The 14,784-nt window shown below is 31.1% G+C and overlaps 4 protein-coding genes across 8 annotated transcripts; 3 read left to right on the top strand and 1 right to left on the bottom strand.

Annotated features, from left to right (window-relative positions):
* The first annotated feature begins 212 nt into the window (after positions 1 to 212).
* On the top strand, positions 213 to 3,721 carry csul (protein arginine N-methyltransferase 5). 2 transcript variants are annotated; one of them, XM_034340574.2, is made up of 12 exons: positions 221 to 447; positions 668 to 788; positions 858 to 976; positions 1,038 to 1,261; positions 1,331 to 1,510; positions 1,586 to 1,795; positions 1,881 to 2,089; positions 2,156 to 2,278; positions 2,342 to 2,517; positions 2,591 to 2,794; positions 2,864 to 3,045; positions 3,107 to 3,721. In XM_034340574.2, exons 2-12 carry the CDS (start codon positions 700 to 702, stop codon positions 3,257 to 3,259), a joined length of 1,869 nt encoding a protein of 622 aa, XP_034196465.1. In that variant the 5' UTR covers positions 221 to 447; positions 668 to 699; the 3' UTR covers positions 3,260 to 3,721. The 2 variants fall into 2 exon arrangements, with proteins under 2 accessions (XP_034196492.1, XP_034196465.1); XM_034340601.2 differs by lacking the exon at positions 2,591 to 2,794 and having other exon boundaries at positions 213 to 447.
* A 318-nt stretch (positions 3,722 to 4,039) lies between these two features.
* On the top strand, positions 4,040 to 5,021 carry ppl (glycine cleavage system H protein, mitochondrial). The gene is made up of 3 exons (XM_034340664.2): positions 4,040 to 4,342; positions 4,445 to 4,588; positions 4,692 to 5,021. Exons 1-3 carry the CDS (start codon positions 4,198 to 4,200, stop codon positions 4,919 to 4,921), a joined length of 519 nt encoding a protein of 172 aa, XP_034196555.1. The 5' UTR covers positions 4,040 to 4,197; the 3' UTR covers positions 4,922 to 5,021.
* A 113-nt stretch (positions 5,022 to 5,134) lies between these two features.
* Positions 5,135 to 6,220, bottom strand: LOC117612009 (uncharacterized). 2 transcript variants are annotated; one of them, XM_034340614.2, is made up of 5 exons: positions 6,076 to 6,220; positions 5,888 to 6,009; positions 5,692 to 5,813; positions 5,545 to 5,621; positions 5,135 to 5,445 (listed from the first exon to the last, which is right to left on the bottom strand). In XM_034340614.2, the coding sequence occupies exons 1-5, from the start codon at positions 6,197 to 6,199 to the stop codon at positions 5,288 to 5,290; spliced, it is 603 nt and encodes a 200-aa protein (XP_034196505.1). In that variant the 5' UTR covers positions 6,200 to 6,220; the 3' UTR covers positions 5,135 to 5,287. The 2 variants fall into 2 exon arrangements, with proteins under 2 accessions (XP_034196505.1, XP_034196541.1); XM_034340650.2 differs by having other exon boundaries at positions 5,888 to 6,025; positions 6,076 to 6,157.
* Positions 6,221 to 11,295: 5,075 nt separating this feature from the next.
* On the top strand, positions 11,296 to 14,449 carry Usp14 (ubiquitin specific protease 14). Of its 3 annotated transcripts, none has more exons than XM_034334515.2 (6): positions 11,296 to 11,867; positions 12,150 to 12,328; positions 12,449 to 12,913; positions 13,076 to 13,345; positions 13,432 to 13,723; positions 13,800 to 13,970. In XM_034334515.2, the coding sequence occupies exons 1-6, from the start codon at positions 11,804 to 11,806 to the stop codon at positions 13,829 to 13,831; spliced, it is 1,302 nt and encodes a 433-aa protein (XP_034190406.2). In that variant the 5' UTR covers positions 11,296 to 11,803; the 3' UTR covers positions 13,832 to 13,970. The 3 variants fall into 3 exon arrangements, with proteins under 3 accessions (XP_034190406.2, XP_034190241.2, XP_034190320.1); XM_034334350.2 differs by having other exon boundaries at positions 11,566 to 11,867; positions 13,816 to 14,449; XM_034334429.2 differs by lacking the exon at positions 11,296 to 11,867 and adding an exon at positions 11,881 to 12,039 and having other exon boundaries at positions 13,816 to 14,447.
* The last annotated feature ends 335 nt before the right edge of the window (positions 14,450 to 14,784 follow it).

The raw sequence follows: 14,784 nt of genomic DNA, 5'->3' as shown, positions 1-14,784 counted from the left end.
GTAGTATTGCTATTGATACCATGGATTGTTTCATAGTATCATTAGAAAAGAAAATATATTATATACTACTTTGAATCTTTGCAATACTAAGCAATAAATAATTTCTATGTAACGATTAATTTGAAGCGTTAACCCCCTTTGTTTCTAATTTGAATTAAACTAATGAATTGATCCCTTGTTCTAAATACATGCATTCATACATTATATGTAATGGCTGCACGCAAAAATTGTAATTAGCAATGATTTACGCTTAAAAAAAGAGGAATTCGTAGACCTATGGACTTTCCATCAGGGGTTTCACGGAATTCCACGGAATTTTTAACTCTTACCTACGGCTTTTGTAAGTTAAACGTGGTAACACTGTATGCAGGTAACGGTGCTACTCCACGTGCAAATCATAAATTATAAAAAGCGTCTGGGGACATTGTTAACTGTCTTATTTTTCCGGTAACCAAATATTAGAAATGTTTAAACTTTATTGCTAAATTTTTCAATAATTTCACTTAAATATTTTTGTTTAAGCAGAACTGACCAACATTTAAGAAAACTAAAATACATTATATAGTAATCTTCTTGTAGTAAATAATCTATTAGCAATACCCGGTGTTTGTAAAATAAACTAACAACAAGGTTTTTAAACATTGCTTTATGTATGTAATATTTTTAGGAATTAATTTGTTTATTTGATGGTGAAACATAATGACAAATCAAAGACCAGTTTCTTGTGGTCTTGACTTCTGTGCTGTACCAGATTTAAGTCAGTGTCTCTTTACAGCAAATTCATCTAAGTAAGTTGTAAAAATGGTTAACAAATACTGTTTCTTCACTTTTATTAACCAAGGAAATGATATTTCCAGATATGAATTTATATGCGCTCCACTTGTTCATCCATTATACAAAAGAGAATTTGTGTCTGGTGTTGCAAAGAACCGTACAGGTCCATTTACCAGACCAGACTTAGTATTGTGCAGCTCTGGTAAGTAAATTAATTAATGTACAGTAGTTTTGGAATAATATAATCATTCTTTATTTTACAGATTGGAATAATTTAATCATTGGTAAATTATCACCGCATATTAAGGTTGATTCCAAAAATCCTGTCTTAAGAAAAAACAGTGAAGAAACATTAATTCAGGAACTAACTTTGGCAAGCCATTTAGGTCTGGTTGGAGTTACTTTTAAATTGACAAGAGGAATAGAACACAATGCAAATCTTGCTAGAATTATCTGTGATAAAGTATCAAGCCCCTGTGGCTTACAGGTATATATATAAATAACATTTTATTCACCACAGGGTTATAACATATGTATCTTTTTTATCTTTTTATAGGTTTGGATACAAGTACCTATGGAAAATCCAATTAAACAAGCTCATTCCTACAGAGAAGAAGAATATGATTCGGTAGAAAGTCCATGGGAGTGGTGGAATGATTTTAGAGCAATTTGTGATTATGATAGGAAGTTAGGTGTTGCATTAATTGTAAGCCATGATCTTCCAGAACAAGAAGAGGTAATTTAAATATTTTGTATATATATTATTAAGAACATAGAAACCCAGATCTAATGAAGCTTACTCAATTATAAGATTGACAAGTGGCTAGGAGAACCAGTTAAATGTTTGATCTTTCCAACGACATCATTTATTACAAATAAAAAAGGATTTCCTGTTTTGAGTAAGGCGCACCAAGCATTGGTGAAAAAATTTTCTATGCTAGAAGTACAGTTTGTACTCACAGGAGCAAATAGGCATCAAAATATTAGTTACTATCATGATTATTTGGAATACTTATGGAAGGTAAAGTTGCATTTATTTTCATAAAATGTTAAGCGACAAAAATTTATTTTAAACAAATCATCTTAATATTAATGATTTTATGGAGGGATGTCAGATGGGCGGACCAGTAGAAAGATTCGCGCGTGGTTACGAAGATTATTTACAATGCCCTTTGCAACCACTTATGGATAATCTTGAATCTCAAACGTATGAAATATTTGAAAAAGACCCTGTTAAGTACACACAGTATCAAACAGCTATATATCAAGCGATTCTTAAGATTATGTCCACAGAGGAAGATAAAAGTAGAAAAATGTAATATATACAATGTAAATTATGTAAATTAACCATACAAAATACAAAATCATATTTTGATTTTAGAATAATAATGGTAGTTGGTGCTGGAAGAGGACCACTTGTTCACGCATCTCTAAACGCCGCAGAAATGGCGAACCAACAAATCAAAGTATATGCTGTAGAAAAAAATCCTAATGCAGTATTAACGTAAGATTTCGATTGTTTAAAATGTTTTCATTCATTGCTTGCAGTAATTCATTTTATATATAGCTTGCAGGCACTCGAAAGGGATGTCTGGGAGGACAAAGTAACAGTAGTCTCTTGTGATATGAGGGATTGGAAAGCTCCTGAAGAGGCTGATATTTTAGTCTCTGAATTACTTGGTTCTTTTGGTGATAATGAACTCTCCCCAGAATGTTTGGATGGGGTACAACGATTTCTAAAAGGTATACGTTTAATTATATTGAAAATGTTACTTTTTTTTGCTATTAATTATTAAACACCTTGACATCATATTAGACGATGGTATAAGTATACCGTGTTCATATACTTCGTATATTGCCCCTGTGCAATCTTCGAAATTATTCAATGAAGTAAAACAATGTAAAGATAAAGATAAACATCCTTTGGCTCATTTTGAAACATCCTATGTAGTCCATCTTCAAAATAAGTACGATATAGCTAAACCACAACCTTTATTTACATTTAGACATCCAAACAAAGGTTAGTAAGTGAATAATATTTATACATTTATGATTTTAAAATGTAAGTTACCACTGTTTTTTATTCTAGACAGTGTTATCGATAATTCCCGATATGAGATAAAAACGTTCGAGGTCCAACAAAATTCTGTATTACATGGTTTTTCCGGGTATTTTGATACAGTTTTATTCAAAGATGTTACACTAAGCATACAGCCCAGCACGCGCAGTCCTGGAATGTTTAGTTGGTTCCCTATCTTTTTTCCAATTAAGGTAAGACAAATTTTTATGATAAAAATTGAAAATCACTAATACGTATGATTTATTACTAAAGGAACCAGTACAATTAAAAGCAGGGGACCAAATAGTTGTTCATTTTTGGCGTCAATGTAGCTCTAAAAATGTTTGGTATGAATGGTGTATTAGCAAACCTATCGCGGTACCTGTTCATAATCCAAATGGTCGTTCTTATACAATAGGTTTATAGTTTAGTATTTTTATAATTGAATTGTCTCGAAAAAAAATATAATGTTAAGGTATCTTCGTGACGTTGCTGTGACGAAAATTCTTTTGAAGAATTTTTTGCAGGAGATAATTATAGTATTTTGTAATTTAAATATTTGTTAGGAATATCATTTTTAATTAATATAAAAATATTAAATTGTAATTAAAATATCATTAAAATCTAATGTCACACACCAGTATGAATTTGTCAAGATGCATTATGGAGATAGTTCAATAAATGTTCTTAGAATAGAATCTTATGTTTTTGTTTGTGTATTAATCGTATGGACGCCGAGGTCACCGAGACTGTACAACTTTGATAACATAAATTACAAGTTATCTATCAAGTGTGCGTCTGCCAACCTTTTAACCTCACGTGATCTGATCTAAAATTTCAATAACATTATGTGTTCTCTAAAAATTGTTAAAAATAAAAGAAAATAGTAATTTCATTTATGTTATACAAATTAAAGCAATGGATAAATTGAATATGTACTATTTAATCGTATATTATGTAGGAATTTTTTATATTTTTCGTATAAAGTTTTCGTAATGTATTAACAACTTTTTAGTCAAATAATAAATGATACAATTATTAAATATCGAGCACGTTGCCACACGTGATTGCCTATTAAGCAATTATTCACACGATATATATACATATATACATATATTTGTTCCGTATTTGAATTGCCTAATGATGAAATATATTTTGCGAGATAACGATAATCGATTGTACAAGAAACATACAGAAATTTCTTAACATTCATTCGAATCGCGCCTTTTCGTTCATATTAAGTACTCACTAGCAGCACTACGGAAAATTGATGAACTTGGTTAAAGACGAAATATTGCGGACATCACAGATACAGTGAGGTTAAACATTTTAATTATTTTAAGACACAATAAATTAAACTTAAAATGGCAAAAGTAATTGCACGAATGACAAAATACACGGCCAGGACATTTCCATGTGTTTCAAGAGAAAATTTATTCACATTAACCTCTACAAAAGTTTCATTTAATGTTTCACGTTCCATCGCTACTACTCGATGTTTGAGAGCGGGTAAGTTTAAAAAATTATTTGGTTTAGAAATTTAAACAAATTTGGATATCGTTAACAATGTGCTTACAAATAAGATATTAATGAAATATTTTTAATTTTTAGATAGACTGTTCACAAAAAGACACGAATGGATAATAATTGATGGTAAAATAGGTACAGTTGGAATATCCAATTATGCACAGGAATCTTTAGGTGATGTTGTTTATGCTCAACTTCCAGATGTTGAAAATGAAATAGAAAAAGAAGGTCAGAATACTTATATATATATATACATATATGCATACATATTTCGTATAATCAAAAAAGAAAGTTTTGGTAACTTTTTATTTAATTGAATTTAATTTTACAGCTGAGTGTGGAGCATTAGAGTCAGTAAAAGCTGCTTCTGAATTATATAGTCCTGTCAGTGGAAAAGTAATAGAAAAAAATGAAGCAGTTGAAAAAACACCCAGTTTAATTAACAGTTCTTGTTATGAAAAAGGATGGTTGTTTAAAGTAGAGTTAAAAAACCCAGATGAAATTAAGGATCTTATGAATGAAGAATCATATAATTTATATTTGAAATCTGATCCACATTAAATATATTATGTCAGTGCCATGTGTGAAGTTAGTATTGAGTTGCAATTTAATTTTTATTGTTCCTAGTAATTTATCATAAATTAAAAAATGTGTAAATATTTTCATCTCTTGTAAATCATTACCATTTTTTATCTCACATGCTACTATATCGACTACGATTGGCATTGTATCGCAGCACTATTAGCGGTGGGAATTGAAATCAAAAATACATTTTACTTTAAAATATTTTTATTTTAAAATTTTCCAAGTTTTACTTATGACTTTATTGAAAATATAAAATATAAATAAAGATAGAATCTTTATTTTGTTTAAAAAAATAAAAGATCTATTTTTAATGTTCAATATTCATATAAATGTAAACTACACTTATACAGCATTTATTTGTACACTTTCTTTATCATGTTCTTTATTTTCTGCTTCAATTATAGATTGATATATTTCTTGCCATAACAGCTTATTTAAATTTTGTACATTTTCATTTTTATAAGAAAAATGATGAATGTACTTTTTTTGATTTTTCACATCTGATATTACAATTAAGGATATATTGTGATAAATTTTATTTGCACTGAAGTTATTCATAATTAAACACAAACATAGTCTTTACAATACAAAAAGGATACAACCTCTAACATTTTCTTTAAATGTTTCAAAATCCCACCGTATTCCACTTAATTCTTTGTACAGTGTATATTTTCTTCTGTAATTGTTACAATAACAGAAATGTAAAACAATGATGTATCCTTAAGTAATTATGTTAAATTACAAACCTTCCCTGATCTAATAATTTTTGATCTTTCAAATTTCGCTTACAGTTTTTTAATTTATTCCTCTGTAATTCTAATAACTGATTTTCTTCTAAAAATTTCATTTTTTCTGCCTTTAGCTTTGCCTTTGAAAATAATAAATCTTAATTTCTGATTATGAAGAAATAAAAAATTATATTAAATATATATAAATAATTACTATAAAGTCTAAATGTTTAGATAAATCATGATCCTTATACTCCAATGCCTGTTTCTCACATTGAAGATTTTCCTTCATTGAGGTTACTTTTATTGTTAGTTCTTGGATCTTTATTTCATTTTCTAAAAATGAAAAAGTCTATATTTCTATATATAAAGAGAAATCCAAACTACGTTGCGATGAATTACCATTCCAATATTTTTGTTTTTGTTTCACTTCATCAATTAATTTTATTTGTTTTTGTAATAAATCTTTAATCTGTGAATTGGAAACTTTTACATGCTTATCTTTGAAAGATAATATAACATCCATTATGATTACAACAATATTATTACTAACACATTCGAAAGAAGAATATAATTCTGTTGATACAAATTTTTAAAATCAGTTAGCTTCGATTACACATTTAAACTTTTGCTATACAGTACTATACACGGTTACCAATAGCAAGTTAACGTATTTTCATAGACTATTATATATGTATATATAAAACACATTCCCACTGCAATAGCTAACCGCAAACAAAATATAAAATAGACCTATCACACAATGCGCTTTTGTGTCTTGTGTCTCACGGGTTTTAGAAACCCCATACCATCTTTATGTCACATCCTGCTATATCAACTACACTTTGTTTTCACAATTTAAGGTGATGCGAGCGTCGAGGCCGATTCTCATTTCTACACAAAATGCAAAAGAAATTTGAGTAACGTGTTCAGGAGGCTCTAAAGAATATTAGTCTGGTCCTTATATTATCCAAATCGTCAAAAAGTTATAAAATATTGAAATTGCTGTCTATCAACGGTCAAGAAAATGGCGGATCGGACTCACCTACATTGATTTATTCGTAATATAAACATTTCTGCCAATAGTTTGGCCAAATAGGCACCAGACTAATATTCTTTGGACCTGATAGAATAAAACGAGCACCCAAGGGATGATGTACAAGTCTCCAGGAAGAAGTATTTAGAGAACTACGATTTCGTTGATTGTTCACACGCGAAAGACGTCAACAAGGTAAAACAGACCAGAAATTTAGTTTCTCGTTCATTCTGTAGGGCGCAGTTCGTTCGTTTGATTAATAAACAATTGTAAAATTAAAAATAATAATTAAATAATTTTTAATAGAATAATTAAACAAAATTTTGCAATATACCCACGCGGAAATGTAAAGAAATAAACAATTTAAATAGATATAACAATAATTTGATTAATAAACAATTGTAAAATATAAAATAATAATTAAACAAATATTAACAAATATCAGATAGAAATAGTTAAATCTGCGGAACCGGTGAAGCGGAACGTCATGCTTGATTGCGCGCGCCGCGCGCCGGTACGAGCGCGACCTGGAGGAAGGTCAACTCTAGTCAGTCTTATCGCGACCGCCGAAGGATACGGATCGAGTTGTCAAACATATAACGGTAAGGGTTAACACCATGGATATTCGTGCATGGATTTATCAATGTATTACCACAAGTGTTATTGTGTGTGCCTATGGTGTTTCCTATAGTGTTTTCCATGTGTTTTGAAATATTTATACGGATATATTAGTGCGTTTTATGGTGTGGTCACCCATGTGTTCTGACATTTTTATACAAGTGTATTAGTGTGCCGTGTGGTGTGGTACCCCATGTACCTGCATGTGCTTTATTGTGTTTTATGGTGTGGTTCCCTATGTGCTTTGGCATATTTTTACGGATTTATTAGTGAGTTTTATGGAGTGGTACCCTATGTGTTTTGGCATATTTATACGGATTTATTAGTGGGTTTTATGGAGTAGTACCCTATGTGTTTTGGCATATTTATACGGATTTATTAGTAGGTTTTATGGAGTGGTACCCCAGGTGTTTTACTACAATTTTGCAAATATTTTATGGTGTTCTATGGTTTTGATCTTCATGTGTTTTGGGATGTATTTATTTGCATGTGTTTTACCGTATTTTATGATGTAGTTATTCCCATATAGTTTTGCATGCATATTTTTAAATTATAGTATGTATTAGCATATTAACTACAACAAATTGAGAGAAAACATATATCGTTCAAGAATCGTGATTTTTATGCTTCTAGATGAGTGCTTTGGTCAGTGGGGGTACCGTTTCTTTGACGAGCCAACACTCGAGCTATGGATCAGTCTAAGATGCGTAACGAGTGCAGTGGTGCAAGTCAACGATCGGTGAGTCGCATGCTTTAAAGTTCCTCCGGTTCCCATCATGTCGTAGGACGAATGGTCCGTAGCGACACGGGAATTGGTTGTAATTTTTATTTTTTGAGCGAGCATAGTGACCCACGAATATCACTGTATCATTTTATACAATGATAATCGTGCAAATTGCTTTTTTGTGTATTTTATGCCTTAGCTCAGGATAGGGTTTTCTTGTACATATTTACATATATAGATTTCGAGTTTAAAAATGTAGAGAAGTCGGATGACCCTCCGACTTCACAATACACTTTCTTTTTTATATGTACAAGAATTTATTTCGCGATGAGCGGATTTCAATATCAAAGTAATAACCATGAATACTATTAATTATTATAACTACTTACTTTGATAACGAAATCGCTCTTGAAATTGAAACGTTTTTCCGATTTTACTCGTGAAATTGGCATCAGTTTAGTATATGGGCTGGCCCCCAGGGGGGTCGGTATTTGCTCTTCAAGCATTGTATAAAGTTCCCCTTTCGAACTTGAAATTCATTCTATCACGTTCACGGTTCTCGACCATAAACACTCATCATTCGCACTTCAGCCTCCCGAACTCTATCACATAATCATTTATCCACACGCATAGCCTTGTGTAGTGAAATATTACCCCGTTAGAATTTTCAAGTTTAAGTAGTGTTGCGAAAAATTTTCAACGCGAGAGTAAATAATACCCCGTTAGGATTTTCTATTTTAATTAGTGTTGCGAAAAATTTCCGGCGCGAGAGTAAATATGACTATACACTGACTAGTATTCGGTGGGAATCCTTTTGGTTTTTATTTGATAAAATTAGTTACAAGGATTCCGCGGCATAAGACCGTGAAACACCATCTCATGGGAGATAAACCCATGCATTACTAGGCCTTTGCAGGCGCAGCTTTAGAATACGGAACATATGAAAATATGTTACCATATTCTAAACTGTAGTCTTTTTGTCTATACTATGGGCGTCCGTCAATCTGACACCGTTGGATGCAACGTGTTGGATGGGCGGGTAGCGCTCTTAGCGAAGGGGTGCATCCTGTCCTGGCGTTACGACGTCCAGGCGGGGTGGGTGGTATGTAGCGTCGGGCGCAAGTCCAGGGGGCCTAAGAACCTCCGTTGCCAGCTAATATTAGCAGTGCACCGTGTTTTATGTCATAGTTGCTCAATTTTGCTTTTCTGTATTTGCTCTTCAAGCTTTATATTTGCAAAGTCGAGTCACTTTTATTAAAAATAAAACCCCTTGGGGGGGCCAGCCCATATACTAAATCGGAGCCGTGAAATTTCGCCGATATTCTTACTTTTAATAAAGTGAGAATATCATCTTTAGTATTTGCTAATCATACGTTTTAGCTTAGGCATTTCAGCACACATGAAGAAAACTGGTAGGTGAAAATACCTTTGGCCTTGTTCATTTTTATGCCCAAAGCTCATTCGGGTACTTAGATGTACTCGCGTGGGTGGAGGGCGGTGGACAAGGTTTAGTTTTAAGTGTAATACATTTTGGCGACTGACAAAAGTAGTGAACCAATAGTGAACCACGATAGAAATTCCACATGTGTGTGTGTGGTTAGGATGTGGGATTTGTATCGTTTATTAACAATCTTAACTTACTATAACATTACAAAATACTTATCAAGAATAAATTGAAAAATTTTTACATTAGATAATTCAATAGAATACGAAAATGAAATATATTACTTTAGCATAATGTTCACTATTATTTGTCAGTCGATTTCAGCAAAAAGGTATGATTTTATTAGAGTGTGAAAGTTGAATTGAACTCGGGTGTCGGAGGCGTCCCGGGACGTTCTCCCTAGGTGTAGGCATATTTGCACCCGGGTGGTTGTATGAGAACCGTGGAGTGAATTTTTGTGAGAATGATTTTTGCCCTTTTTTAAATATAGCGATAGGCAGGCAGGTAGTTTACTTCTGGTGTGATTGAGTTTAGTTTATAAGTAGGCAGGGCCAGAGCAAGCTTTCATGTTTCTCTTCGTATTCTCCTCTAATACGTGAGAAGCTTGTATCTGGGGTTGGAAATTAAAAAATCGAGAGGAAAAATGAAAATGCAAATTAATTAGTTGATTAATTAATTAATTTAGCATTCCCTCTTGATTTTTTCAAGGCCAAGCCTTATTAGTTTGTAAGTCGTAGTCGTGGTACTAGACCCGATTACAAAAATGAAGTATTAAAGTGAAAGTGAAGTAAAGTGAAGTGAAATTAAAAAGTGTTTTGTGCTTGGACATTTGCAAAAATTGTGCAGGTATGCGAGTAGCGATTCAAGGGATCGTTGCTCGTTTACCTGTTACGTTTTTACAAATGTCTGAGCAAACGTAAAATTTTCGCGAGTGATTTTTGTGAGGCTATTGCCGAAGAAAGAAGAGGCTATATGCTGAAGAGCCCCGGCAAAATTTGCCCTGAAGAGGGGAACTACTAATGGCTCTCCATCTTCGGATGGACAGTCATTCTGTCACTATGCTCGCTAATTTGATTTTTCATTTTTTGTATTTTTCCTTGAACGGTATGAATAATACCGTCCAGGACGTATTGAACTCGACATTTTACGAGTTCAATACCCAGCTCGTTGAATGGTCAACTCGCGATTTTATTTCCCCTATTTCTTTTTGGTTTATTATTTTATTGCAATAAATTATTCTTTTCTTATTGAAATTTTTATTTAAATCCTGATCCTAATAATTATATTTTCTATTACAGAATTTATTGTTGAAATTATTATTTTATGTTGTCAGTTTTGTGGGGTTGTATTTTGGCACTATTTTATTTCAGGAAATTATTCTTTTCTTATAGGTTTTCTTATTCTGTTTCCCCATTCTACCGTTTCAATTTCGACTGAGATTATGATGTTAATAATCATATTTTGTATTACAGCATTTTATTGTTTAATTGCTATTTTCTCAATTGTTGCTGAAATTATGGTATTAATTATATTTTCTGTTTCACCATTTTACTGTTGAAATTTTTATTGAAATTTTGATCTTAATAATTATGTTTCCTATTACAGTATTATATTGTTGATTATTTTATTGTTTTATTTTATTGTATATATTTTATTGTTATTATTATTATTATTATTATTATTATTATTATTTAATTATAATGTTAATTATGTTTTCTGTTTCAACATTTTGTTATTTAAATTGGTATTTTATGTTGACTGTTTTGTACTATTTTATAATTTCAGAGTGGGTCACCAATGTAGCCACCTCCACGTGGTGTGACCTGGTAATTGATATCGTTTTCTAAAGATAACTTTTAGAAAGCGATATCAAGCTAAGGGCTACGATAAAAAGATTTATATATTTTTTAATTGGGAAACAATAGTTTAAATTCAGGAAAGTATTTTCGGGATTGCAATTTTACGAGTTTAATACCAAGCTTTTGTTAAGTTTCACCGAATCACGATTTTATTTTCCCTTTTTTCTTTAATTTATTATTTTATTTCGGGGAATTATTCTTTTCTTATTGATCTTGCAGTAAATCGTATCTCGTATTCTGATTTTAAATATTTTCAAATATTTTCTCATTTATTGAGCTCTTTTTGTTTATTTCATTCTTTTCTTTGAAAGGATCCATCGATCCTTCAGCCCCGATGTAGTTCCTACAATCACCGTCCTAAATCGTAGAGTGCGCCACAAAATGGCTGCCAAAGTTGGGGTTTTAAGCTGTGTCGGTATTACAGAACATGTAACACAAATTCTCATGAGATGGTAGTTCTATTCTATACCTTGTCTGTGATATGTATAGATCATTCACACCAATTTACACATGGTATATACATATATATATATTTATATATAATATACATGAATGTCTGACGGTGCACTTTATGCACGTTTGTAGTTACTAGTGAAAAAACATTTTATAAATTAAGTTCGTTAAGTAATACAAATTTATAACTCATAAATATATTAAAAAGATAGAAGTATGCCTCAATACTCGAGTACGTATTGTAATAATCGCAAATTTCGAAAGATCTAACCTTAAATTTTTTATTCTATCCTTTATCGAACGGTTTTCAGTTATCTGAAATTTAAAAATATTTCATTTCAGTTAAAGTAAAGTGGGGAAAAGAACTCTTTCCCAATGTAGAAGTTAATACAGATGAAGAACCAATGTTGTTCAAAGCACAACTTTTTGCACTGACAGGAGTGCAACCAGAAAGGCAAAAAGTTATGTTAAAAGGAATGACATTAAAGGATGATGATTGGGGAAACATTAAGTTAAAAGATGTAAGAAAAAGATTCCGGTTATCAGTGTTAATATCTCTATTAATAATGAACATATATCATCATTGGAATTGAAACATAAAAATCTTTTTAATTTAATTATTAAATTTTTATCTCTTTAAGGGCATCACTGTATTAATGATGGGTTCCAAAGAAGAGGATGTACCAGTAGAACCTACTGAAAAGCCATTATTTTTGGAAGATATGAATGAATCTGAATTAGCCACTGCTTTAGATTTACCAGCTGGTTTGACAAATTTAGGAAATACTTGTTATCTTAATGCAACTGTGCAATGCCTAAAAACTGTCCCTGAGTTGCGGGATGCTCTAAAGAACTTTTCAGGAGGGCTTGCAGCTTCTGTTAGTTCATCGCTTGTACCTGCGCAAAGTATAACTGCTGCATTAAGAGATCTTTACAATAGCATGGATAAAGGATCATCTTTGCCACCTGTTGTTCTTCTCCAAATGATGCATTCAGCATTTCCAAGATTTGCTGAGAAATCTGAACATGGTAGATTTCAACAGCAAGATGCTAACGAGTGTTGGACTGAGCTCATTAGGATGTTGCAACAAAAATTACCAGCAAAGGTAGTTGAATATTTATTCTATACATGTTTGATTAAATGATTTATTTAATAGTGTATTATTACATATATTTTATTTCAGAAAAATAAAACCGGATATTTGTTAGGTTTAATATATCGCATCTTTTTAAATTAAAACAAATTAATAAATGTAAAATAATTATAGGAAAATCCAGTTACTTCAGAAGATAATGGACAGACTTATAAACCTCGATCATTAATTGAACAATATTTTGGAGGAACATTTGATACAGAATTAAAATGTATAGAATGTGAAGATGAGCCACCTACTAAAGGGAAGGAAGAATTTTTACAATTGAGTTGTTTCATTTCAACAGAAGTTAAATACATGCATTCTGGACTTAGGAATAAAATGCAAGAACAACTTACTAAAATGTCACCGACTCTAGGTAGAGATGCAATGTATACAAAAACGGTAACAGATTTTATTTAATGCAATGATTAAATTCTACGTTTAAACAAACCTATCCTTTCTGTTAATATTAAAAATATATTTTACAGTCGAAAATTAGCAGATTGCCGGCATATTTAACAATTCAATTTGTACGTTTTTATTATAAAGAAAAAGAAGCGATTAATGCGAAAATTCTCAAAGATGTGAAATTTCCTCTTGAATTTGATGCTTTTGAATTGTGTGGCAGTGAACTTCAAAGTAAACTTACTCCAATGCGCGAGAAGTTTAAGGTATATGAAGATAGTTTACTGGAAGAATCACACTCTATGAAAGATAAAAAGGACAAGGTAGACAATGATAAGAAGAAATATAAACAAGAAGCTTTTTGGTTTGCAAATGGTAATACCTGTACTCAAATTAGACATGAGTTATATACTAAGATATTTTCTTTTAATATGTATATACCTTATATCAGATTATTGTAATTTCAGATATAGGGTCAAATAACAGTGGTTATTATACATTACAAGCGGTACTAACACATAGAGGACGATCAAGCAGCAGCGGTCATTATGTTGCTTGGGTTCGTCAAAAAAGTGATACTTGGTTAAAGTGTGATGATGAAACTGTTAGCGCTGTTACTAGTGAGGAAGTATTAAAACTTAGCGGTGGTGGTGACTGGCATTGCGCATACGTTCTTTTATATGGTCCAAAAATTTTAGAAGTACCTGATACAGATAACAATGAGGATTCAGTTACCAAGTAACTCGAATTTTAAAGACTAAAGTAACTGAAACAAAATTTCTACTCTGCATCTATTAGAAAAAATGCATTTCCTTTTTTTTTATACAGTTGAACATCCTAATATAATTTTAATGTTATAATATTATACTATTTGCAAAATTGGTGGCAGTTATTTACTACCTACCGAATCATAAAGATGTCGTACATTACATACATAATTCTGCATGATATGCAATTGCCAGAACTATGCATTCATTGATTCTATACGCTTAAACAAAAAAAACAAAAATGGTAATAATGAGTCTGTAGAAATACAAATGAATAATTATTGTAAACCATTAAAATGTTTTTTTTTTTATAATAATACAATAAAATTACAACTGAAATTAGAACCATTCTAGATATTTATATTGCTTTTATTTACAGAATATAGTAGATAAAAATTTGTCAATGTAAAAATATTAGGAAAATTTCGAACTACAATATAAAATAAGATAATTTTTGTCCTTTTTTACCTCATTTCAGGTGTAAATTTATTAAAAGATTTAAACCATCAAGATATTTTATCTCTGTGTTAGGTCTACTACTTTTTGGAAAAGAAGTAATTCAGAAGTTACATATACAATGTTGTTTGAGTGTTATTAAAAAATCATTTTCCATATGTTATATGCAATTAATTTGCAATATATATTTTTATTATTTTCAAATATATTAAT

This window comes from Osmia lignaria, chromosome 9 (assembly GCF_051020975.1).
Source record: "Osmia lignaria lignaria isolate PbOS001 chromosome 9, iyOsmLign1, whole genome shotgun sequence".
NCBI lineage: Eukaryota > Metazoa > Arthropoda > Insecta > Hymenoptera > Megachilidae > Osmia > Osmia lignaria.
Note: the sequence above shows the minus strand (reverse complement) of the source record. Positions and strands in the feature narration are given on the sequence as shown.